The 23,286-nt window shown below is 57.4% G+C and overlaps 2 protein-coding genes across 2 annotated transcripts in view; one reads left to right on the top strand and one right to left on the bottom strand.

Moving 5' to 3' along the window:
- Positions 1–6,053, bottom strand: part of TXNDC16 (thioredoxin domain containing 16) — a 39,295-nt gene extending 33,242 nt beyond the window's left edge. The window contains exons 1-4 of the mRNA XM_084270757.1: positions 5,893–6,053; positions 2,831–3,017; positions 1,582–1,664; positions 502–575 (exon numbers count right to left, since the gene is read on the bottom strand). Coding sequence (XP_084126883.1) covers positions 502–575; positions 1,582–1,664; positions 2,831–3,002 — 329 coding nt within the window. The 5' untranslated portion in view covers positions 3,003–3,017; positions 5,893–6,053. The remainder of the gene's footprint in view (positions 1–501; positions 576–1,581; positions 1,665–2,830; positions 3,018–5,892) is intronic.
- Positions 6,054–6,937: 884 nt separating this feature from the next.
- On the top strand, positions 6,938–22,063 carry GPR137C (G protein-coupled receptor 137C; the record flags this gene model as incomplete). The annotated part of the gene is made up of 7 exons (XM_084270657.1): positions 6,938–7,312; positions 15,451–15,494; positions 16,664–16,892; positions 19,654–19,803; positions 20,709–20,831; positions 20,962–21,077; positions 21,749–22,063. The coding sequence occupies 7 exons, from the start codon at positions 6,938–6,940 to the stop codon at positions 21,918–21,920; spliced, it is 1,209 nt and encodes a 402-aa protein (XP_084126783.1). The 3' UTR covers positions 21,921–22,063.
- Between the last annotated feature and the right edge of the window lie 1,223 nt (positions 22,064–23,286).

Here is a 23,286-nt window from a genome sequence, read left to right on the forward strand (position 1 = left end):
GGAATGTTTCTGCAGGACATGTACAACAGTCAGTGAGGAGCTGATACATGGAGAAGCTTCCAGCTGACAACATACAGAGAGATCGAGAGCTACACCTTCTCAGCCAGGGCAGGTGAGCTACCCACACTGACTGGAAGAGCACCAAAGAGTGTTCCTCTCTAGGAACAGACCCAAGACGTAGTGGACTGAGTGTAACTCTGGAGGACCCGGTGGTGGGAGCCCTCAGGGACAGAGGAATGCCAGCAGAGGACTTCTCACATGGCTCCACGTAGCAGCACAACCCTCTGCTGCTCAAAGGAACGTGGGGTGGGATGGGAGGTTTCCCAGTGAGCACAAAGCATCTACTGTGTCTGTGTTGGACCTCTCTGGGGGTGCTGTCCACCAAACTCTATCACTGCTGTCCTCAGGGCTCCTCTCTTCCTATGGAGACACCTCACTGATCGCTGACAGTGTTTTCCCCAACATCCACACTGGGAAGAGGTCACAGAGAGCCCCCCTCACCCGAACAGGTAGGCTTTCCTCAATGCATCATCTTTCCCACAGTATCTTGAGACATCCTCCTTGGGACAATTAACCTAGACATTAGAAAGGACATAATTAGACACCCAGCTCCACACATGACTAGAAACTACAGTTTTAACCCATTTCAGAGGGTAAATACAGCCTTTCCAAGTCTGATGGGAGAGAAGATATAGTAAGATGGAGCCCAAAGCTGTGGACTGGAGTTTGTACTGCAGTTCTCCAGCTCAGCCTGCCTTGAACTGGGTCAGATGGGATCCAGAGATCTTATGATCCACCCAGGATATTCAAAGTGATTGACTGATGCTTATTAACACCAGCCTGTACCTGGTGGGAATTAAACACACAGGGATCCATAAGCACTTGTGAGAGTGTAACTGCTCTTGTCTGGATTTATAATTCCCTCATCCACATCCATGTAAAATTTCAGCTTAAAACCCCCTTTATATGGAATCTAAAGGGAGGGAGTCAGGTGAACCCCATCTTCTGACTGCGACCAAGAGCTGATGCCCTCCCATGCAGGGATGGTACTCATCCATATGCCGTGCCCATGGGCACACAGCAATGACCAGGTAACCCCACACACCCCAAGTAGCTGCTGGGAGCCCAGATGAGATCAGCCAGCTAAGCCTTGTAGGCAGGGCTGCCCATGAAAAAGTCCAGCTTGGGGGAAAAGTGTGAGTAGATGTCCCCTCAACCCACAAACACACACAAAGCGCATGGGTTCATCTCCAGACACTGAACTGGGAGGCCAGGAGAAGCTCGGGGCTGCCCCTGCCTGACCTCCAGTACTGCTGGTCCTCTGCTCCACTGGGTTTGGAGACACTGGAGCTATGTTGAGCCTCCTCAGGACAGGGGAGGCTGCTCCTGTCCCGCAGGCAAAAGGGGTGATGCAACCCACTAGCAGATGTCAGGCCAGGAAAAGGGCTAAACTGGGATGCCTTGGTCTGCCAACACCTTCCTTGTGGGGTCCCACTGCTGTCAGTGCCCAGAACGAGTCAAGAGAAGCCCTACAGAAATAATGTGTGGAAACAGCCTGTCCTGTTCCTCACCCCCACCCACCTTCACCACCGCGACGCCGTAGTCCTGGAGCGCCGCGGCCGAGGTCCCGATCTGCTCCAAGAAGGGCTGGGCACCAGGAGAACCTGAAACAACAAAAGAGGCTGGTTTCCATTCCTTCCCTGCATGGGTGAGAGCACCTTCAGGGCATGCACTGTCTGTGCTCTGGCATGCAAACACCCCCGGGACATCTGGAGATGCCAGCACCAGGGCTGGTTTTGTCAGATGGGTGCTGCTGCGCTGGGCTGCGGGTCCTCAGAGTCAAGAGCATCCTCCTGTCACAGGCTGAGACAGTGCTTGGCACAACATGGACTTGCTCTTACTCAAAAAGTAAGGTATTGACTGCAACAAAACTAACTATGGGCAATGAGGCGATGCCCTCAGACTGCCCACCCTCCCTCTCAGCCTTCAAGTGCCAATGTGGGAGCTGTGTTGGTGCCTCAGCCCATGCTGCTGTCTCTGGGAAACCATACCTTGGGGTCATGATGGAGCAGGACAAAGGCAATGCCAAGGATCTCACAGGATCACAGAACATTAGGAGTTGGAAGGGACCTCAAAAGATCATCCAGTCCAACCCCCCTGCCAGGGCAGGATCACCCAGACTAAATCCCACAGGAACACATCCAGGCAGGTTTGGGTGTCTCCAGAGAAGGAGACTCCACAGCCTCTCTGGGCAGCCTGTCCCAGGGCTCTGTCACCCTCACAGTGACAAAGTTCCTCCTGACATTCCCATGGAGCTTCCTCTGCTCCAGCTGCACCCACTGCCCCTTGTCCTGTCCCTGCCACCCCTGAGCAGAGCCTGGCTCCAGCCTCCTGACTATCACCCTTTATACATTTATAAACATTAATAAGGTCACCCCTGAGTCTCTTCTTCTCCAAGTTTAGTTCCCTTGTACGCAAGGGATCCCCCTTTCCCATGGTGGCACCATGGAAGAGAAACTCAGTCTCTGGGAGGAAACACCTCCCTACCAGGCTGGGCTTCTCTTCCATGGCACATCCCCAAAATAATCCAGAAAATGAAGAGGCTTGAAGCAGACAAGGTTCCTGGAGACACAGCCAGGAAAGATCCCACCCAAGATGATGTCCTTGACACTGAGAAGCACGCAAACACAGATCTCCTAGCTGAGCTTGACCAGCTCCTCAACCCTTTGGGTTTAAAAAGCTCTCAAGAAGTGCCTCTCCATTGTCCCACTTTGAGCCACCCTTCCCTGAAAGCCTGGGCTGATGTCAAAGCCTCCTCTGACATACCTACCCTTATGGCTGAAGTAAGCCAGGGATGCTCTGCCAGCCTGCAAGCTGCTGAAATACTCCTGGGGGGTCAGCTCCTGCAGCAGACTCCCACTCCCCCACACTGGGATGGAGGAAGCACAGAAGAGCAGGAAGGAGAAGGAAGAAACCCATCTGTCCTTTGGGGCTGCCATCATTCCTACCAGTTGCAACTGGGGAAAGAAAACCAAGTCAAACCCAGGTATGTACAGACACAGACACAGATCTGAGAGCCTGCTGCTGAGGTAGGTGCAGCGTGACTGTACCTGTCCAGAGGTGTGGACAGGACATCCCCAGGAGTGTGGGCAGCAGATGGAGAGAGGGGATTCTGCCCCTCTGCTCTGCTCTGGGGAGACTCAACGGAGTCACTCCGACCTCCCCTGTGCTTGATCAACACACATCAGCCCTTTTGTTGCAGCAGATTTGCAGATTCACAGATTCACAGAGCTGTAGGGGTTGGAAGGGGCCTCCAGAGCCCATCAGTCCAACCCCCTGCCCAAGCAGGGTCCCTGGGACAGGGCACACAGGTCGGTGTCCAGACGGGGCTGGAATCTCTCCAGAGCAGGAGACACTCACCCCACAGCCAGCTGGTACTGGTTTTGGCAGCGTGCTCACCTGCCTTTCTTGCCTTTCTGGCACCATGCTGCCCTCACAAATATCCTGGCAGAGAGGACATGTAACAGCCCCCAAGTCCCCCCTCAGCACCCTAAACCAGTCTCCCCAGCATGGCTGGATGGATGCCCCAGCACAAAGACACCTGTTGCTGCTGAAAAACGCAAAGGAGAGAGAGTAATGCTGGCAGCTCTTCTCCTTCTTTGGACCGTGCAAGAAGAGTTTCCTTTAGTTTTCCTTTCAGGCATCCAGAAAAACTCCCTGAAAAGCTCTGTCCCAGCCTTTGGCTCTGTGGATGCACGTGAATCCCTCCGGCCAGGCGATCGGAGAGCCCTTCCCAAACACATCCAACCTGCAGGTGCCTTCACAGAGTCACCAGCTTGGAAAAGCCCTTTAAGCTCATCGAGTCCAACCGTCCCTGTCCTGTGCTGACCCAGATCCCTGAGCACCTCATCTCCCCTCTGTTAAACACACCCAGGGCTGGGGACTCAGCCCCTCCCTGGGCAGCCTGTGCCAGGCCCTGACAACTCTGCCAGGGAAGAACTTTTCCCTCCCAGCTGAGCTGACCCTGCCCTGGGGCAGCTTGAGCCCATTGCCCCTTGTCCCATCTCCTGTCCCCTGGCTGCAGAGACCATCGCCCACCTCTCTGCACCCTCCTGGCAGGGCAGGGGAGGTGGGGAGAAGGGCTCCCCTCAGCCTCCTCTTCTCCAGGCTGAGCACCCCCAGCTCCCTCAGCTGCTCCTCAGAGGATTTGCCCTCCAGCCCCTTCCCCAGCCTGGTTGCCCTTCTCTGGACACACTCCAGGACCTCAGTGAACTTCTTGTAGTGAGGAGCCCAGAACTGGACCCAGCACTCGAGGTGCAGCCTCACCAGTGCCCAGTCCAGGGGCACAATCACTTCCCTAGACCTACTTCACTTCCTTAGACCTACTGCCTTGTGCCAGCACCTGTATCACCTGCAAATCTATCTTCCCCTGAAGAGATGACAAATGGGCTCTTGAGAACCAAAGCAAGCATCCTTGTATCAGTATCAGATGATACTGACTCTCCAGTGACAACCCACCATGTGAAACTGTCACACTGCAGCCACCCCTCTGCTCGGGGGGGTTAATTCATCACAACACCACACAGCCCCAGGTCACACGCCTGACAACTGCTGACTGACACTGCTGACAGCTGGGGGAATATTGCTTATGCCAAGCAGAACTTAAGTTGCTTGTTGGGGTTTTACTCCCCCTGGTTTACTGGGATCCTACAGCTGCCCTGCACCCCTCACATCCTCAGATATCACTTTATTGTGCCTGGGTTTCATTCCAGGCTCCCCTTCCCTGCCCACCTTTCAAGCAGCAGCCAGCATCAGCCTCCTCCTAAGCAGCAGATGAGCTGGGTTGATTATCACCACCCTGTTTCGCTGGGGCACACAGCTCATCAGCCAGCTCTCCAATGACCCAAAAGTGAGCTCTTTGACCCACATGACTTTGATAAGGTCAAAAACCCCTGCAGATCCCCAGCATGCAGAGCTGGGACTGCGCTGAGATGGTTTTCTGTCGCTTCGGGATGGGACTGCAATCATGGGATGGAAATACCCACAGCTCACCCTGCTCCCTGGCAGCCCTCGGAGCAGGTAGTGGATGCAACCTGCAACTCCAAGGCTCCTACAGCCACCCCACCCTCACCGTGCGCTGCTGTGGCTGTGACCGTAAGGATGTGTGAAGCTGTTTCCCCCCGTGCTGGACGCTGTGGCTGGGCTGTGACGTCGGGACCCTCAGCAAACTCCTGCACTGCTTCCCGCCGGGCAGCAGAGCACCACAGCAGAGCTCTTCATCCTGCATCCACCCCAGTCGCTGCTCGCAGCCAGGGCGCTGCCAGGCCCTTTGTGCCCGGGCAGGCTTGTTGTCCAGCCAAGCAGCGTTCTAAGGACGCTGCGGGTCGCCCACGTAATCAGCCCGCGGCGCAAATCCCAGCTGGGAGATCATCTGGCCCAGCACATGGGATGGTAACGGGGCTCCTCTCCCCCAGCCTCCGAGCCCCTGCCCTGGCCGTGCCCGGTCTCCAGCCAGACACAGGCCTACGACCCGGCGCCTCGCCAGGGCTCCTCGCAGCGCTGCTCCCTCGCTGCCGCTGTCTCCCACTACTTCCCGGAAGAGCTTAACTTTCCCTTTCACTTCCAGGTCCCACTTCCCCCGTGCCCAGCAGCCTGGCGGGGCCTGGCTCGCCATAGCTGGAGCTACAGGAGGGACACGCTGCAGCGCACACCGCTGCCCCCACCCCCAGAGGAGCACTCCCATGCCCTCGGCATCGCCCGCCACCCCCCGCGGGGGGGTCCGACCCTGCGGACCAGCCCCTCGTCCCCTCCCCAAATGCCCGGAAGGCAGCTGTCACCGTGGCGACGGGCACTGCTGAGCTGCCGTCCAGACAGCTTGGGGATGGCACCTACCTGAGTGTTCTGAAGTCCTGGTCCCTCCACCACGGCTCTTGGGAGAGCATCGCACAGCGAGGTCCCCCAGCAAGGCCCCTGAGGCCAGCGGCCCGGCTGGGGGCGGTCCCGTCCTTCGCGCCGGCAATGGGATGCCGAAGGCAGCGCCGGCAGCTCTGTGCCGGCTCGGTCCTGCCCGCGGTGGGATCTCCGGGCCGCCAGCTGAGGTTGCTCGCCAGCGGGGGGGGTCTTCAACCCCTCACCCGACCCCCTACGGCCCCTGCAGCCACAGGGAAGGGACGACCCCGGAGACCCGACCCGCACCCACTGCGGAGGGGCTTCCTCCCGCACACCCACGCAGCCTGCCGGGGGTGCCCGGGTCCCCCCCGAAACCTCCGGGGACCCTCGAGGGAAGCTCCCAGCTGCCCCCGACCCGCCGCTGGAGCCGCAGCGCTGCTGGGGCCGACCCCCTCCCGCCCCCACCCCGAAGCGGAGGGTCTCTGCCCCTCTTTGCCGCGGAGACACCCCCTCCCCAGAGCTAGGGGCTCGCTAGGGGCTCCCCAGGGCCGCCCCGCAGCCGCCCGCGGTACCACCGCCCGCAGCCGCGGGAGGGGCCCGAAGAGCGGGAGGCGACGCCTCCGCCCGCCCCACGGAGTAGGCGGAGCGGCGAGGGAGCGGAAGGCGGGCGGCGGCGGCAACCCAAGAAGCGAGAGGCGGCCCCCGCGGGGGGGGGGGGTGTAGGGGAAGCCGTTGAGTGACAGGCGGAGGCGACCACTCGTCGCGGCGGACGGGCGCGGCGGGGGCGGGCCGCCGGGGAGCCAATGGGGAGCGGGCGCTGTCAGGAGCGAGCGCCTCAAATAATCGGGCTCAGCTGATTGTCCCCGGCAGAGAGTTGTTTGGCGGCGGGCGGGAGCGCGGCGCAGCCAGGAGGGCGGGCAGAGGAAGAGGAAGGGAGAGGCGGCGGAGGGGGCTCCCCTTTGTTGCATGGGGGTGTCCAGCCGGGGCTGAGGGGCGGGGCGGGCGCTCGCGCCGCGACCTTTGGCGGGCCGTTGCCTCCCGCTGCCCCATGAGCGCGACGGCGGCGGCGGCGGCGGCCCCCGCTGAGGGGGCGGCCCCGGCGGGGGGCCCCGCCGTGCCCTACGCCGTGGAGCTGGGGCTGACCGTGCTCCACACGGCGCTCTACGGCGCCGTCTTCCTCTTCGCCTACCTGCAGCTCTGGCTGCTCCTCTACTACCGGGAGCGGCGGCTGAGCTACCACACGCTCTGCCTCTTCCTCTGCCTGCTCTGGGCTGCCCTCAGGACCACCCTCTTCTCCTTCTACCTGCAGAACTCCCTGCAGGCCCTCCGCCTCCAGCAGCCCTTCGCCCACTGGCTGCTCTACTGCCTGCCCGGCTGCCTGCTCTTCTCCAGCCTCTGCCTCCTCAACCTCTATTTCGCTGAGGTAAGTTGTTTGGGGGGTGTGGGGGGTGTTTCTCCCCCTCTTGGCCCAGCCCCAGGGGGCGGTGGGGCTAAAGGAGCCTCTTCGGCCGCCCCGCTGCTCCCCGGGGGGGGTGCAGGGAGGTGTGTCCCGGGGCAGCGCTCTGGGGCGGGGTGGGGGTGTGACCGGGCCGGGCTGGAGGGGAGAGGGTGCTGCGAGGTGTGCCCGCGGTCAGGCTTTGGGGCAGGCTGGGGGTGCAGGGCTGCGCTCTGAGCCGCGGTGGGGGGGTATGGAGGCTGTGTCCTGGATTCGGGCTCGGGGGGAGGGGGTGGGGAAGGACGGGTGGGGGGTGTGCGAGCAAAAGGTGTGCCCCAGATCCCCGTGTCAGGCCGGTGGGGGTGCCCGGGGTGCAGACTGGGACACACACACTCTGCACACACCGTGCACACGGATCTGGGGCTGGGGGAGCCGAGATGTGCCCTGCTCCCGGGTGGGGCTTCCCCTCACGCCCTGCCACGGGGCCTCTTGCAGGACTGGTTTGCATCTCTCTTATTATTTTTTCCTTTTAATTGATTCCCCTTCTCTGAAGGGGACCAGAAAGTGGCAGCAGCAGGGGTTGCTGTGGCCTGGAGTGATGCCAACCATTACGTCACCAGCTAGAGCCTCTTCTGCTATTGTTGCTGCGCTCCCTCCTTCTCTCCATCGCTCCGCTGTGAACTGGGCTCGTTGTTCTGCAGCTTGTTGTCACATAAAGAACCCCTGAGATCCCTCTGTGTGTCCCCCGTTAGACAACAGCCTGGGGGGCTGGAGAGGTGGGCCCCTTCCGAGGACAAAGATTGCTACTGGGACAGTGTGGAGCTGCTTGTTGTTGTTGCTGATCTATCTCCACCCCCCTCCCCCCTTTTCTGCCTTTCCCATCACTTGCTTTGTGTTTATTTTTCTATCTTCCTTTCTCTCATCCTCTCATTTGTCTTTAAATATAAAGCTCTAGCTCTCCCCTCCCCTTCCTCCCCGGATTATTTTGTTTCTGCTCCAGTTTCTCAGGAGCAGCCCTTTGCTTTCCTGCCTTCCAGTTTGGTGACTTGTTTCATAAATAGGCAGCACTTTCCTTCCAGCTCTGTTGCTGCTGCTGCTGTTGGGATTCTTTGCTTTGCAGCGCTCAGCTGTTCCCCAGCCTCACAAAGGAATCGCTGGCACACAGCGGAATCGCTCCATCGCCCCGATGTGTCACCCATGGGCAGTTATGATTTCATTTTCCCGAGGACACCAACGTTCACATGATAGTGTGGGACTCGGAGCAGTTGGGTCCTTCAGCTGTTTTCCTTCTCTCTCTCTCTGTCACAGACACCTGGGAGCTGGGGTGAACTTGCCCTGGTGTTAGATGCGCTGCCGATCGAGTGGCAGCCAAATAACAAATGGTGCATAGTGAGCATAATCCATCTCGCCTGTTAAAGGGAGCCCTGACCCCCTGACTGCTCCAACTGGTGTTTGTGTGGTCCCTGGACTGCAGGCTGGGGAGGGGATCTTGTGCCCCAGTACCACGAAGTGCCTGGTTTTCTGTTGTCCTCTAGTCACCCAACCTGACAGTAGGTCTGCCTCTCTGCAGGCTTGTTTAGAGGCTGCTTTAAACAGTAGCAGAGTAAATTCAGACAGGTTCAGGCTTCCCTTCCTCCCACTGTCTCTGTTTCTTGGTGGACTCTGGCTGAATATACCCCATTTCTTTCTCCTTGAAGCCCTAGAACCAAGGGGAACCCTGTCTGAGGAAGCAAGAGCTCAATGTAGCGTGGGGAAGGATGAGATGACTTCTTAAAATGCCTTAAGTCTGCCTGCATAGTTACAGAGAGGGCTTGACACTTGGCTGTTGCAAGCTGAAGGGTGTCCATGGCTTTGTGGTGATCTGGTGGTGGTGGTAAGTGGTGAAGAGCTGTAGCTCTGGTGGTTTGGAGAGAAGAGTGCAGCTGTGTGGCCTGAAAGGCTCAGTGCTTTTCTGGCTTCTGCTTTAACAAAAGAATTGATGGCTGCCTCTGCCTGGGCAACAGGCTGGTAAAACCAGCACCCCTTTCCCTTGACAGAAGGGTGCCATGTGCTGGTAGCTAGCTTGGCTGTGTTCAGCACAGGAGGAGCTGTGTTAAGGGGGCTCAGGGTGTGTTTAAGCAAGAATCTTCACTCTCTGGAGGAAGGAGAGAAGCTGTGGTGGAACCACAGCTTATAAATACAATACCTGGAACCACAGCAGCTGAGCTGAAGTGGCTCAAGACCTAGAGAGGACTGAGTGTTTGAGTGGCTTCGAACCCACATGCTCCTGGTTCTTAGGGGCCTGTTGGTAGCGACATGTAGAAGGGCTCCTGCTGCTCTGGGGGTGTCATCCTGGCCTGGGATGTCCTCAGACAGCAGCCTGTGCTTTTTCTGTGCTGGAGGCCTGTGAATTGTCTTTGTACACAGTGCCTCCTTTGTGGATGTGATGGAGAAATGGCATCTGTCTAAGCAGTGAAAGAAAACCTTGGCCTGTGCTGTGTTTGAGCTAATCTTGCTTGCTTTAAGGAGGTCCTTGGGCTATGTGCAAGCTGAGGATGTGGTGGAGCTGGTTGGGGAAGGAGCTCCAGGAAACAGCGAATACCCAAGGAGAACTGGAATGATTTTGCACTCCAGGCTGTTCTGGGGCTGAAATGTGAGCTTGGGAAACTGCTCTGTGGGGAGAGGCTGTCCTCCTACCCCCCAGGATCCCTCAGGGAAAGTGGGAGCCTGACAAGATGTGTGTGTGTGGGATGCTTATTTGGTGGTGACAGCTTCTGTTTTGTCACTACCTTATTTCCACCTGGAACATCAAAAGGTGTAATGCCTCTTGCTTGGGAGTGTGTCTTCCTTTCTGCAAGGGAGTGAGTTCCTTTCTAGGAAATCTGGAGTTCGTGGTGCATCAGGTCAGGATTCCTCAGATCCACTCCCAGTCCTGCCCCAACTGGGCAGAACAATAGCTCAGGTGACCAACCTGGGATGCTCCTCTAGAATAGCTGGTGGCAGAGCCAGGTAAACATCTGCTTGGGTAATGCTGCCTTTCCCCAGGTCATTGAGGAGCACAGTGCAGGGAAATGGAGCCACAACAACCTCCATCTTGACCCTTTCAAAGACATTCTCCAGCTCTTGGTGTCCTTACTTCACTTGGGAGTCAGCAACCCTGTGCAACAATGAGTAAGGCCTTCTGTGGAGCAGGGAGCTGCCCGGCCAGACCGGCGTGGCCGTAACCCTTAACCTGTCTGGGTTTCTCCAAGTGCTCCATCTGATTAGATGACATCAGCCTCTTTCATCCCTTGCTGCTCTAATTGTGCTGGGGAAGAGCATCCAGCCTGGGAGTTGTTTGTCCTGCATCTTCCTGCCACCTCAGATGGAAAACTGGAAAAGCCTCCATCGGTTCTTGCACTCTTCTGCCTTCCCTGCCCCACACCTCACATGCCCTCTGCCTCAGAAGGACAGCTGGTCAGGGGTCACTTTCAATCATAGAATAGAATCAGAATCACGGAGCTGTAGGGGTTGGAAGGGACCCCCAGAGCCCATCAGTCCAACCCCCTGCCCAAGCAGGGTCCCTGGGACAGGGCACACAGGTCGGTGTCCAGACGGGGCTGGAATCTCTCCAGAGAAGGAGACTCCACACCCCCTGGGCAGCCTGTCCCAGGGCTCCCTCACCCTCACTGGGAAGAAGTTCTTCCCCACATTGGTGGGGAACTCCCTGTGCTCCAACTTGAGCCCATCGCCCCTTGTCCTGTCCCCACAGACACTGAGCAGAGGCTGCCCATGGCCCCCTGGGTCCCACCCTTCAGCTATTGATCCCCATTGATCAGATCCCCTCTCAGTCTCTTCTCTCCAGGCTGAACAGCCCCAGCTCCCTCAGTCTTTCCTCCCATGGGAGATGCTCCAGGCCCTTCAGCATCTCTGTCCCTCCTCTGGACTCTCTCCAGGAGATCCCTGGCTGGTTGATCCCAGGGAGCCCAGCACTGGACACAACACTCCAGTGGGGCCTGAGCAGGGCAGAGCAGAGGGGGAGGATCCCCTCCTGTCACCTGCTGCCCACACTCCTCCTGATGCCCCCAGGATCCCATTGTCTCAGCCTCCAGGGCACACTTGCTGGCTCATGGCCACCCTGTCATCTACCAGCACCCCCAGGTCCTTCTCTATAGAGCTCCTCTCCAGCAGCTCCCCCCAGCCTGTCCTGATTCCAGCAGTTGTTCCTTCCCAGGGGCCAGACTCTCCACTTGCTTTTGTTGAACCTCACCTGGTCTCTCCCTGCCCAGCTCTCCAGCCTGGCCAGGTCTCTCTGGGTGACAGTGCAGTGTCCTGCCTGTCAGCCACTTAAACCTGCTCCATCCCATAGCTGATGATTCCTGTGGGCCCCACGGCTCCCCAGTGAACAGGTGGCTGTGCCAGCAACCAGCTATTCCTGGAAATCAGGGTACATGTAAGTTGTACCCTGTGCTCGTGGTGCCCCAGGATGAGCTCTGTGTTAGTGGGGATGGTGAGAGCACCTCACAGACAGCTCCAGCTTCCCGAGGGGCAGGAGGAGCATCCACACCCTTGTTATGGGGTGCAGCCTGTGCTCTGCTTTGCTTGCTGCTGAAGGACTGTGGTGAGGAAAGGCATCTGCCTGTGGATGCTCCTGCAGCTGAAAGGTCTGTGTGTGTGTCCAGGCAGGATGTGGTCGTGCCTTGTATCTGGAGAGCCCAAGCTCATGGCTTCTTTATGGAGTGAAAGAGGGCTTGATTCCCTCAGACAATGAGAAGCTTCTAGCTCTCCTGGACTTTTCAGGCCTGTTGTGGATGGCTGAAGTGCTGTCTGAGGCTCACTGTTAGGGCTGAGGTCCTGGCTTGCACAGGCACTGATGGTGTGGTTTGTCACGTGCCTCTGCTTGGCAGCTGTGACACCTCCAGTGCATCTTCCAAGATCAATGTGGTTCTTAAACAATGCTCTGGGAACAGACCCTGAGCAAGCTTATTTTCTGGGCTCAGCGATGTGAGCAAGGTACCTGCTCTTGTGATGAGTGGGTTTATTTCACAGAAACAGCCTCCAGCATCACAGGGGACTTCAAGGTCTGTAGCTGCTCTTGGCTTTGACTCCCTCCCCAGTCCGTGGCTGGTGTGAAGCACCCAAGGGACTTGTGGCTCCAGAAAGACAGCTGACTATTGCTTAACTCTTGTAAAAGGCTTGCTTAGGAGTAAGTGTTCTCAGTCCTGCTTCTGTGGGCTAGCAGATACCTCCATTCCTTGCCTCCAGCAGATGACTACATGATTTCTGGGGCTGGTGTCCCAGCTAGGAACCACTGGTTTGCAAGGGCTGGTACCAGCACCCTGGTGTAACACACCTGGCTGAGGGCAGGAGTCCCCATTTCCCACTGCTATGGACAGGGCTACTCCAGAGCGCTCTGCACTGGTTTCTTCCCAGCAGAACCCTCTGCATCAGCTGTCCTTGGGCTCTGGAAACAGCAGAGATATGCCAGCAGGGAAAGGCTGTGAGAGTGTCTCAAGGATACAACCCCAGGGGTTCACTGTGCACCCTGCTCCTGCCACTACTGACCTGGCCCTGTGAAGGAAAAGCAACCTTCAGATGAGTTACCGTGTGGTAATAACTAAACCCACTGTCAGCTGAGCAAAGCTTGTTCTTTTCCTCAAGTCAGAGGCCTGGAGAGCTGGGGGCTAATAAAAGTGTGGGGCAGGTGCTGTGGTCCCTGGCCGCTCGGCGTGGCCGCGGGCCAAGTGTGAGGCTCAGGTTGCCATTGCACTCTTAACCCCGGGACAGCTTTGTGTGCCTCAGTCCCCAGGGCTGCAGGGGAGGGTCTGGGGAGGTGGCATCTCCCTGCTGTTAGCCCCCAGCATTTCCCTGCTCAGCCGAAGGGGCAGTTCTCACCCCAGGGACCGGCTGGTGCGCGAGCTGGGGCCTCCTGTGCAGAGCTCTCAGGGGCTGCTGCAGGCTCCTGGGAGTGGGAGCAGAAGCAAATACCTCAAATGGAATTTTGTGTTCCCGTTTTAGACGTGGCCCTGACCATGGAGAGATAGGATGAGGGGGCTGAGGCCCTGGCACGGGGTGCCCAGAGAGGTGGTGGCTGCTCCCTCCTTTGAGGTGTTCAAGGCCGGGCTGGATGGGCCTTGAGCAGCCTGGGCTGGTGAGAGGTGTCCCTGCCCGTGGCAGGGGGTGGGACTGGATCATCTTTAAGATCCTTTCCAGCCCAAACCCTTCTATGATTTCTTTGCTGTGTGAATGGGTGCTGAACAAAGAGGTTTCCTGGCTGGGTGTCCCTGGTGTCTGTTTTGACACTTGCCAAGTGCTTGAATGTGGTCTACAGGCAAACTAAGGACTGAGGAGGACCTGGGGGTTTTCCTCTTGTTGGAGTCAGCACGTGGCTCTTCTGAGGCCCAGGTTCCTGTAATTCAGACAAGCTTTGGGGTCAGCATGGATTATGCCACAGTTCTGCATCTCTCTGGGCTGGTGTTGGCCAGGACAATAGGGTAGAGAGCTCTGGTTATGCTGGTGGTGCTGTGCCCCTCAGCCATGGGGCTGGATACCTCCCTCTGCTCATGTACTGTGTCTTTGAAGTGCTGCTGGAGTTCCACCTCCCTCAGAGTGGGGAGAGGAGCCAGGCAGTGAAACTGGCTCTGGAACAGGGCTGCTGAAGCTGTCCTGATGCCCTGTAGAAGGGCTTTCAGAGCCTTAAAACTACTATAATGGATCAGACAACCCTCAAATCCTGAATGTCTCTGGAAATCCTGTTGGCAGGAGCCTGACTTCTGAAGCTTTGGAGTGCCATCAGTGCTGGCTGGAAGGCAGGAGCCAAGAAATCCCATCAGAAAAAAGCTGACTAAGGGTGCCTTGAGAGAGATGAGTGATCCTTCACTGCAGCCACAGCCTGGAAGCTGACAGGGCTCCTTGCAGAAGCAGTGAAATGAAACCTCTCCATCTCTGCAGTGAGCCCGTGGTGGTCTTGTGCTGACCACCACGTGTCTGCTGGATCTGGCTAGATGGTTCTACCTCTTCCCAAGTTCCTTCAAAGGCTGTAGTCAGAACGTGAGCTGTGAGGCTGAAGGTGACCTCAGCTCTGGGATCCTTCCTGGTGGGGTCTGCACCAGGATCTGCACTTTTCCCAGGACAAAACCAGTTTCTGCCAGGGTTGTGCTGAATCAGTGTGTGACAAGTGAGCTCCACATAGCTCTGCCATCATGCTCCTCACTGCTCCTTGTCCTGAGCAGCGTCAGCACTGGTAAGCTGTCCCCTTGGAGCAGAAGAGGTAACATCTGAGCTGCCTGGGGGTGCAGGCACGGATGGGTTCAGTACCCTGCAGTCTAGAGAGGCCTGTAAACCTTTGCTTTTAAGTCCTCCTTGTGCAACTTTCAGCTTGTCTCCTAATCCCTTGTGTGGTGAGGAGGCTCACAGAGCCCAGATCCAACTCTCAGAGCGTGTGTTGCTCTGAAGTGGGATAATCTGCAAAGACCTGGCTGTCATCTAATGCTCTGGCTGTTGCATGGCACACTTGACAGACATGGACTGAGTTACTTTTCAGGTGTCTCTTGGCATACCAACATCTTAAGGGTGGAGGAGCTGTGAGCTCTGAAGGCTTGTTCCAGCCTGCAAGTCCATAATCCAGTACCAGAGGGCTATTTTAGATCAGCTGTTTGTCTTGCTAAAGCACAGCAGCTGAAGTGGCCTTTTCTCCCAGGGAAACCCAGTGTGCTTGAGGTCCTAAAACACGCAGCAAAGTAGGTGTATCTTTGAACATGTAGTGACTGCTGGGTGCTCAACTCCTTGCTTTTCCTGAAGAACTTAGGTCTGGTGTTAATTAGTCCTTGTCACATATGGGATATTAAATTATCTTTCTAGGGTCCTGGTGCAGTGGTGGACTTGGCAGGGGTAGGTTAATGGTTGGACTCAGTCTTAAAGGTCTCTTCCAGCCAAAATCCTTGTGTGATTCTGTGCCTGTTGGACACCGAGGTCTGTGCTTGGCTCTAGCAGGGGAAAGAACACCAGTCTTTCTTGCAGGTGAGTCCAGTGTGAGGCTTGGGACTAACAGGTGATGAGCCCTGTGAGATGTCCAGGTGGATGTTGCCTTCCTTGCTGCGTGTATCCTTGCAGAGCTGAGAGGAGAGCTGCAGGTCATGTTGAGTAATGCTGTGCCAATCTTTCCCCAGGTGATCTTCAAAGTGAAATGTGCAGCTGAGTTCAACAAGTACAAGTAAGTGATACTCTGCTAATGCTACCTTAAAGGCTGGCTTGAGGTGACCTCCTGCTGCAGGGCTGGGAATGGGAGCTTCTGAGCCCAGAGATGGGGCAGAGCTAATGCCCCACTGAGCTGTGCTCCCACTGTGGGTTGGTGGGGTGTCCTGCAGCAGGACTGGGAGCTCTGAGGGTGCTGGGGAAGCTAAAGCATGTGCTGCATGTCCCCATGCATCTGCATCCAGTCCTGGAGCATCTCCCCTGGGAGGAAAGGCTGAGGGAGCTGGGGCTGTTCAGCCTGCAGAGAAGAGCCTGAGAGGGGATCTGATCAATGGGGATCAATAGCTGAAAGGTGGGACACAGGGGGCCATGGGCAGCCTCTGCTCAGTGTCTGTGGGGACAGGACAAGGGGCGATGGGCTCAAGTTGGAGCACAGGGAGTTCCCCCCAATGTGGGGAAGAACTTCTTCCCAGTGAGGGTGAGGGAGCCCTGGGACAGGCTGCCCAGGGGGTGTGGAGTCTCCTTCTCTGGAGAGATTCCAGCCCTGTCTGGACACCAACCTGTGTGCCCTGTCCTAGGGACCCTGCTTGGGCAGGGGGTTGGACTGATGGGCTCTGGGGGTCCCTTCCAACCCCTACAGCTCTGTGATTTCTGGTGCTGCAGCAAATTAGATGAGCTCTGAAGGTCACTCTGAGCTGTTCCACCCCAGTAAAGATCTGCAGGATGAGGTTGGGGCAGTAGGTGAGACCCATATTTGTGCAGCCCATGTGCTTCTTACCCACTTCCAGGGAAACCCGTGCAGGAAAGCACAAGCTCCAGTGGCTTTCACTGAAGAAGTGGCAGTGGTTGTGATGACTCACAGCTTATTGACTGGAGCTAATGCAGAGCTAGAGCAACACTTCAAATCTGCAAGATAAGAACCTGACTGTCAGAAGATGAGTCTTGTAACTCATGACTACTTACACTGCTCATGCATTACGCCAGCAGCTCAGACAATGCTCTGCAGACTTGTGCTGGCAGCACAGCAGCTGAAACTTGCTGGAATGTCTGATCTGCCCAGAAAGTAGAGCAGTGGGCATGCTGAGAGCTTCTCCTCCCTGATGAGGCAGGAGGGTGGTGCAGAATTGTCTGAACTCAACTAAAAAACCCCCCTTATTTTCCTTTTAATTTCCCCATCCCTCTCTTCAGGGTCCTGTTGTATCTGGGCTCCATATTCACCAGCCTCCTCTTCTTAGTTGTGAACTTAACCTGTGCGATGCTGATCCACGGGGCGGTCCCGGAGAAGCAGCTGAAGTGGCCGCTCCTCGCCCGTGCCCTGGTCAACGACAGCCTCTTCATCCTCTGTGCCATCTCACTGGCCTGCTGCCTGTGCAAGCTGGGAAAGATGTCTTCAGCCAACGTCTACCTCGAGTCTAAGGTAGGTGCCTGAGCTGCTCTTACCCAGATTCCCCTTCTGGTGTGAAGGTGGCAGCTCTTGGGCTTCTCCCTCCACAAACTGCATGTTCCTGCTGTAGCAATCAGAGAATTAAGAGGTTGGAAAAGACCTTTAAGATTGAGTCCAGCCATATCTGTCATCTACTAACCCATATCCCTGAGCACCCACCCAGGGCTGGGGACTCAGCCCCTCCCTGGGCAGCCTGTGCCAGGCCCTGACAACTCTGCCAGGGAAGAACTTTTCCCTCCCAGCTGAGCTGCCCCTGCCCTGGGGCAGTTGAGCCCATTGCCCCTTGTCCCATCTCCTGTCCCCTGGCTGCAGAGACCATCACCCACCTCTCTGCACCCTCCTGGCAGGGCAGGGGAGGTGGGGAGAAGGTCTCCCCTCAGCCTCCTCTTCTGCAGGCTGAACACCCCCAGCTGCCTCAGATGCTCCTCAGAGGATTTGCCCTCCAGCCCCTTCCCCAGCCTGGTTGCTGGAATGAAGCACCCCACATCTTTCAGGTTTAGCAGTATCTCCTCAGCTTTGACTGGAGGAGAGGCTCCTCTGAGGAGCAGATGCAGTTTCTGCAGCATGTTGTGACTGGGCACAGTGAAGAGCAGCCCAGCTCCTGCTGCCTGCTGGCTTCAGCCAGTGCTCAATTGTCCTGGCTGAGCTGAAGGGGAAGGGAAGCTGCTGGATGTCCTGTCCCAAGGCAGAAGGACAGGTGGGGGCCTGAACACACACGACTCTTCTCAAGCAAGTACCAAAGTGCTGAAGGCCCCAGCAGCTTTATCTCAGTGTGGCAGCAGTTCAGTGTGTGCTTGAGCTGCCTCCTCTCCCTCTGGGAAGCCCCTATCAAAGGTGGTTCCAGAGTGGGATCCTGGCCTGCTGAGGGGCACACAGCAGCCCCCTGATGAGCCTGGGGGCATCTACAGGAAACCCAAGCACTGTCAGGGCAGCCAGCTGCCTGGCTCTGGTACTGAGCTGCTGCCTTGTCCCTGCAGCACAGCTCCTCACTGCCTGTGCTCTGTCCCCTTCCCTGGGGCAGAGGTGGGACTCCAGCCTGCTGCAGAGACCTCCTTCAGCATGTGCCTGCAGCTGGGTGACCCTGTGTGGCTGCTGTGCCGGGCTCAGGTCACAGCCCAGTGACCTCAAGGGAGACAGGAGCCATGACTAAGCTGGGAGCCTGCTCACATCCCTGCCTGCAGACAGGGTCTCAGCTCTGGCTGGCTCTGGACACTTACCAGGTTCACCCTGTGGTGTTTTATGGATGTAGTAACTTCCTCTGGTGACATGCCTGAGGCTGCCTGTGGGGCTCTGCTCTTGTAAACACACTCCAGAGAAGCCTGCTCTGTCTGCTGAAGGTCCCTGGCATTCAAATGCCACCTCCCATCCCTGCCTTGGAGGCATCTCCTGACTGTGTGTTGTGGAGGAGCTGCAAAACCAGAGTGGGGATGAGCAGAAGTGTTACACAAATGCCTGCAAACAGTTGTCCTGGCTCCTGAACTCCAGCTGTGAACCTGCTGACTCCAAGCCAGGCTGGAGGGGCTGGGTGAGGCTGCTGCCTCCGCTGAGGGTAGGAAGGCTTGAGCCACTTGACTCTTGAGGAGGAGGCAGTGCTGCTGACCTGCTGCCAGATCCTGTACCACGGGGCTGTTGTCAGCTGCAGACTTGCTCTGCTTGCTGTTCTGCCTCTTGTTCCTCTGTCCTGAACCCAAGGGCTCAGCTCATGGAGCTAGAACAGGCCATGTTCTTGCTCTTTGGTGGTGTCATGGGGGCTTCTCTGCTAGCAGTGCCCTCATGCCTTCCCTTCCAGGGCACTGCCTTGAGCAAGCACTGTGGAGCCAGGGAAATAGCCAGCATACCTGCAGCTTGGGTGTGGGGCAGGTTGATGAGAGGACCTTCCTGAGCAGGCTGTCTCCCTAAGCAGAGAGGCAAGTCAGCTGCAGAGACGTTTGTCAGCCCACCTACTGGCTTCTGCTGTGGTTACCAGTAGCTATTAAAAGGCTTCATGGGTGTATTTAGTGAAGAAATGGAGACACTTGCAGGTCTGCGAGTGGCTTCCTCTCCTCTGGCCAGCTGCCCAGGTACCTGGGGTGCCTCTGGCAGCACTGCATCTGAAACATCATGGAGAAAGCAGCTCTTCACCACCACAGCTAGCAGGAGGCAGAGGTCTCACAACATCCAGCCACCTCCATCCTTTAGTGCCCTGCTCAGTGTACAGCAAAGCCTGGCTTGTCCCACAGCAGAGCTGGGCTTCAGGGGCTGGGTCTTTCTGCTGGTTCTCAGCTGCCCACCCCAAAATTTGGGCTTCTTTCCTGGACAAATGCTGTGTTTGGTGTTGGGGTGCCACACTACTGCAGGGTGGATCAGCCAGGTGAACATCTGCTGCAGAGACTGATCAGGGTGTAGAAACAGCAAGATGACTCTTCCTGAGCAGTTGTTGTGCCTCACACTGCCCCAGAAGGGCAGCGGGTGGGACAGCATCTCTGGACCACCAGTTTGAAGCTGACAGCTCAGAGCCTGAGCCTGACACTCCAGTCCTCCCTGGTGACACTGGCTGTGTAGCTCTGCTGCTGCAGTGAACTCCTCACACAAGGAAGCTCTTCACCAGCTCTGAAGACTTTAGCAACAACATGCAAATGTTCTGGGTCATTCGTGCTTGTGCAGCTTCCCATGTGTCGAAGGTGGGGTTGGGGGTGCACTCAGGCTCTGTAGGAAGCTCTGTATTAAACCTGGGGTTTTCCTCCTCCTCCCCTAGGGAACATCTGTCTGCCAGGCGATTCTTGTGGGATCTGTAGTCGCTCTTCTGTATTCCTCAAGGGCTTGCTATAACCTTGTAGCTGTGGCCATATCTCCAGACAATGTTCCTGGTCCTTTTAACTATGGCTGGGACAACCTTTCAGACAAGGTAAGTGTCTGTGACCCTCAGAGCTTGTGAAGTGAGAGGTGGTCACTGCTGTCCCATGTAGGGAAAAAGGGAGGGGGGGGTCTGTTTAGCTGAATCCCCAGGTGAGCTGACTCTGCTTTCAGAAGCCCTGCTTGGTGTCCCCACCAGAACAAAACTGAATCTTCTCCAGGAGGGATTCCCTGCTGTGCTTTTCAGCTTTAGCCTGCCAACTCCTCTTTTGGGGGAGAGGAGGAAAGAGTCAACTAGAGCAGAAAAGTGATGCTTAATAAGGCATGGCTGGCTGAGGGAGAGTTGTTGGGAGGGAGCTGGAATCACCCTGGTAGCACACTGGAGAGACCAGTCTCTCCAAGAACAGTAGCAGCAGCTGGGTAAGAGTCGGTAGAGTGTTTTGGGGACTCTGCATCCCAAGTCCTCAGCTGTGTGTTGTGTCCAGCTTTGAGCTGTGCAGCCCTGGTGATGGCTCAGATGGCTGAGGGAGCTGGGCTGGGTCAGCCTGGAGAAGAGAAGGCTGGGGGGGGACCTCACTGCAGCCTCCCCGTCCCTGAAGGGACCCCAGGAACAGGAGGGGAATGGGCTTGTTAAAGGGCAGAGACTGGCAGGACAAGGGGCTGGAGTGAAGCTGGAGGAGGGAAGGGGGAGAGGAGAGACTGGGGGGAAGTTCTGTACAGAGAGAGTGGTGAGGGGCTGGAAGGGGCTGCCCAGAGAGGGGGTGGGTGCCCCGTCCCTGGGGGTGTCCAAGGCCAGGTTGGCTGGGGCCCTGGGCAACCTTGTGTGGCTCCAGGGCTGGAGGTTGGTGTCCCTGCCTGTGGCAGGGGGTTGGAGCTCTGGGACCCTTGGGGTCCCTCCCAGCCCAGCCCAGTCTGGGATTCTATGATTATACAGAACCCTCTGTCTTGTGTCTGCAGGTGCATGTGGAAGTGAGCAGCGAGGAGTATGTGGTGTTTGGAGTGGTTCTCTTCCTCTGGGAGCTGGTGCCAACAACTTTTGTGGTGCTGTTCTTCCGGGCCCAGAGACGGAGTCAGAACTTGGTAGGCATGAGCGAGCTGCTGTGGCTGGAGTACCCCTGTGCAGGGGGGCTCTAGGGTGCTGGGGTGGGGGACACACAGGAGGACTGTCAGAACCATCTTGCTTCTGGCCTAACTCCTTTCTCTTTCCCAGACTCCTGCAGGGATGGTCAACAGTCACAGTTACAGCTCCAGAGCCTACTTCTTCGACAATCCGAGGCGCTACGACAGCGACGATGACTTGTCACGGCTTGGGGCCAGAGAAGGAGGGTGAGTTGTGCTGTGCAAGGGAGAGCACAGCTGCTGTCCAGCTGTCCTGTGTGGAAGCAACAGAGCTCTTGGCTTCTCCTCTTAAGAAAAAAAACCTTGGTGGGCAAGGTGGATGGGGCAGGAAGCCTGCTGACTGAGCTCGGTAGCTGCAGGAGGGAGTGGAGACAAGGAGCTGTTGCTGTTAGGCAGAGGGGACCTGCTGTGAGGTGGGTATCACACTGGGTGCTCATGGGTGGAAATCTTCCTGAGATGCTCCCTCAGCTGTTGGGGGCAGAGGACTCTGAAATGCCCTCTCAGGAGAGCTCTTCCCCTGGGAAGTGAGAGGTGGTGATGTCCTGTGGGATGTGGGCCCTGGGAGCTGACCGGGATGAAGTGCTGCAGGGGCATCTGCTGTGGGAGTGGTCAGGTGTCCCCAGCAAAGCTGATGGGGAAACCCAACAGCCTTGTCCCTGCCCAGGGGGGTAGTGGAGGGTTCAGAGCTGCTGGCTCTTCTCCACTAGCACGTAGGGCCTGGAGCTCTCCTTGTACCTGTTCCAGCAAAGCCAGGCTCCTTGGAGACACTGTGTCTGCGTGTCATGGCTTGGTACCCCAGGCAGCCTGTCCTGGCAGCAGGGACCAGCTGCACACCCAGACTGTGAGTCCACATCTGTGTCTTCTGTGTCTCCTCCCAGCTTGGCCACCCCCCAGTGCTCCGGCTGCTACGGGTCGCTGGCTGGGAGCGAGGGCTGCGCGGGGGGTGCCCGTGCCAGCGGCGCCTCTCCGGACAGCGCTCCCCTGCTCTCTGCCGCGGGCGGCTCGGAGGCGAATAACCACCACGGCTCCTGCCCCGCGCCACAGAACTGAAGAGGCCCCTTTCTTCCCCGAAGTGGCATTCATGTATAGGATTGTAACCTGGGTTTCTCTTTCCTCCTTCCCTGAAGCATCTAACTCATCGACACAAACATTCCACTCCCTGCTGCAGCTGCGAGCAGGACCCAGCCGCTGGCTGCAGGCAGTAAGCAGGAGAACTGACTTTAAGGTACCATGTAGCAAAGTGAAGCTGAACTCTCTGGAAGCTTTTTTTCTTGGTCTGGTCTTCAAGATGTTGGCAGCTAAATGCACCAGAGCTTCCTCACTAGAAAAGAAACATCAAAATGCATATTTGCACTTTTATCTGCACACTTGGAAGGAACGGATCTTGCTCAGCCCCTGCTGGGTCTGAGACTGGTCTAGTTTATTCTTTTAATTGCACATCCATAGCTGGGAGAGGCACTGTCTTCCTGCAAAGACGTGTTCCCTGAAGTACTCTGCATCCTGACTCACTTGGGAGGAGGGTGAAGCTCTGTCCCCCGCGTGGCGCGGGCAGGGCCTCCCGCGGTGAATGTCATAGCGCACGGTGCCATACTCGCCCCTGGCAGGGCCCAGGCCTCGGCCTGGCTGGGGCCTTGCTCTGAGAGCTGGGCCTGGTTCCCCCTGCCTGCTGAGCTCCCCTGCCTGTGGCTGTGGGGCTGGAGCTGAGCTCAAACCCGAGGCCTGCGAGGGGGAGACTGAATGCTCCCGCCAGCATTAAGATCGTGCTGGTGTAACCAACCCGCTAGCTTGGGGCAAGGAAGGGGGGCTGGTTTGGGGGGAGGCTGTTCTCACACTGGGGGGGTCAAGGCTCTGTCAGCTGCTGCCTTCTGGGGAGACTTGGAGCTGGCTCAGTGAGAGTGTGTGTGCAGGAACGTGTGGCCCGAAGCACATGTGAAACGGGGGCTGCTTCACCAGGGGCTGGGCGCAGCCCTGCTCCAGCCTCTTCACCTGTGCTGGGGCTCCCTGTTCCCCTCAGTATTAAACTGTATTTAGCAGGTACCCAAGAGTTTAACCTCGAGTGAATGTGAACTGGGGGTGTCCCCACTGAGGCACGGGTGGTGTCTGTCGCCTTGTAGAGGGTGAGGAAGGGGCAGACGCTGCTGGGATCAGGTCGCAGGGCTCCTTGTTCCCTGCCCTAGGGCTGGACCCTGTGCCTGGAGCCTTCCCATTTCACAGCTGCTGTGGCAGCAGAGCTCACTGGTGTACACGGGCAGGTGGGAGGAGGTTTCTGTGCTGAGCTTTGCCTGGCCTGTGGCTCCATCGGGCTCTTGGAGCTGAGGCTCGATGCTATTCCTGGCTTGATGCAGGGAGCAGTGAAGGAGCTTTGGCCACAGGGTTGGATAAAGGCTGTGCTCCAGGGAGGGCAGCTGCTCTGCCT

The sequence above is a fragment of the Gallinula chloropus genome, assembly GCF_964237585.1.
Source record: "Gallinula chloropus genome assembly, chromosome: 14".
Lineage (NCBI taxonomy): Eukaryota > Metazoa > Chordata > Aves > Gruiformes > Rallidae > Gallinula > Gallinula chloropus.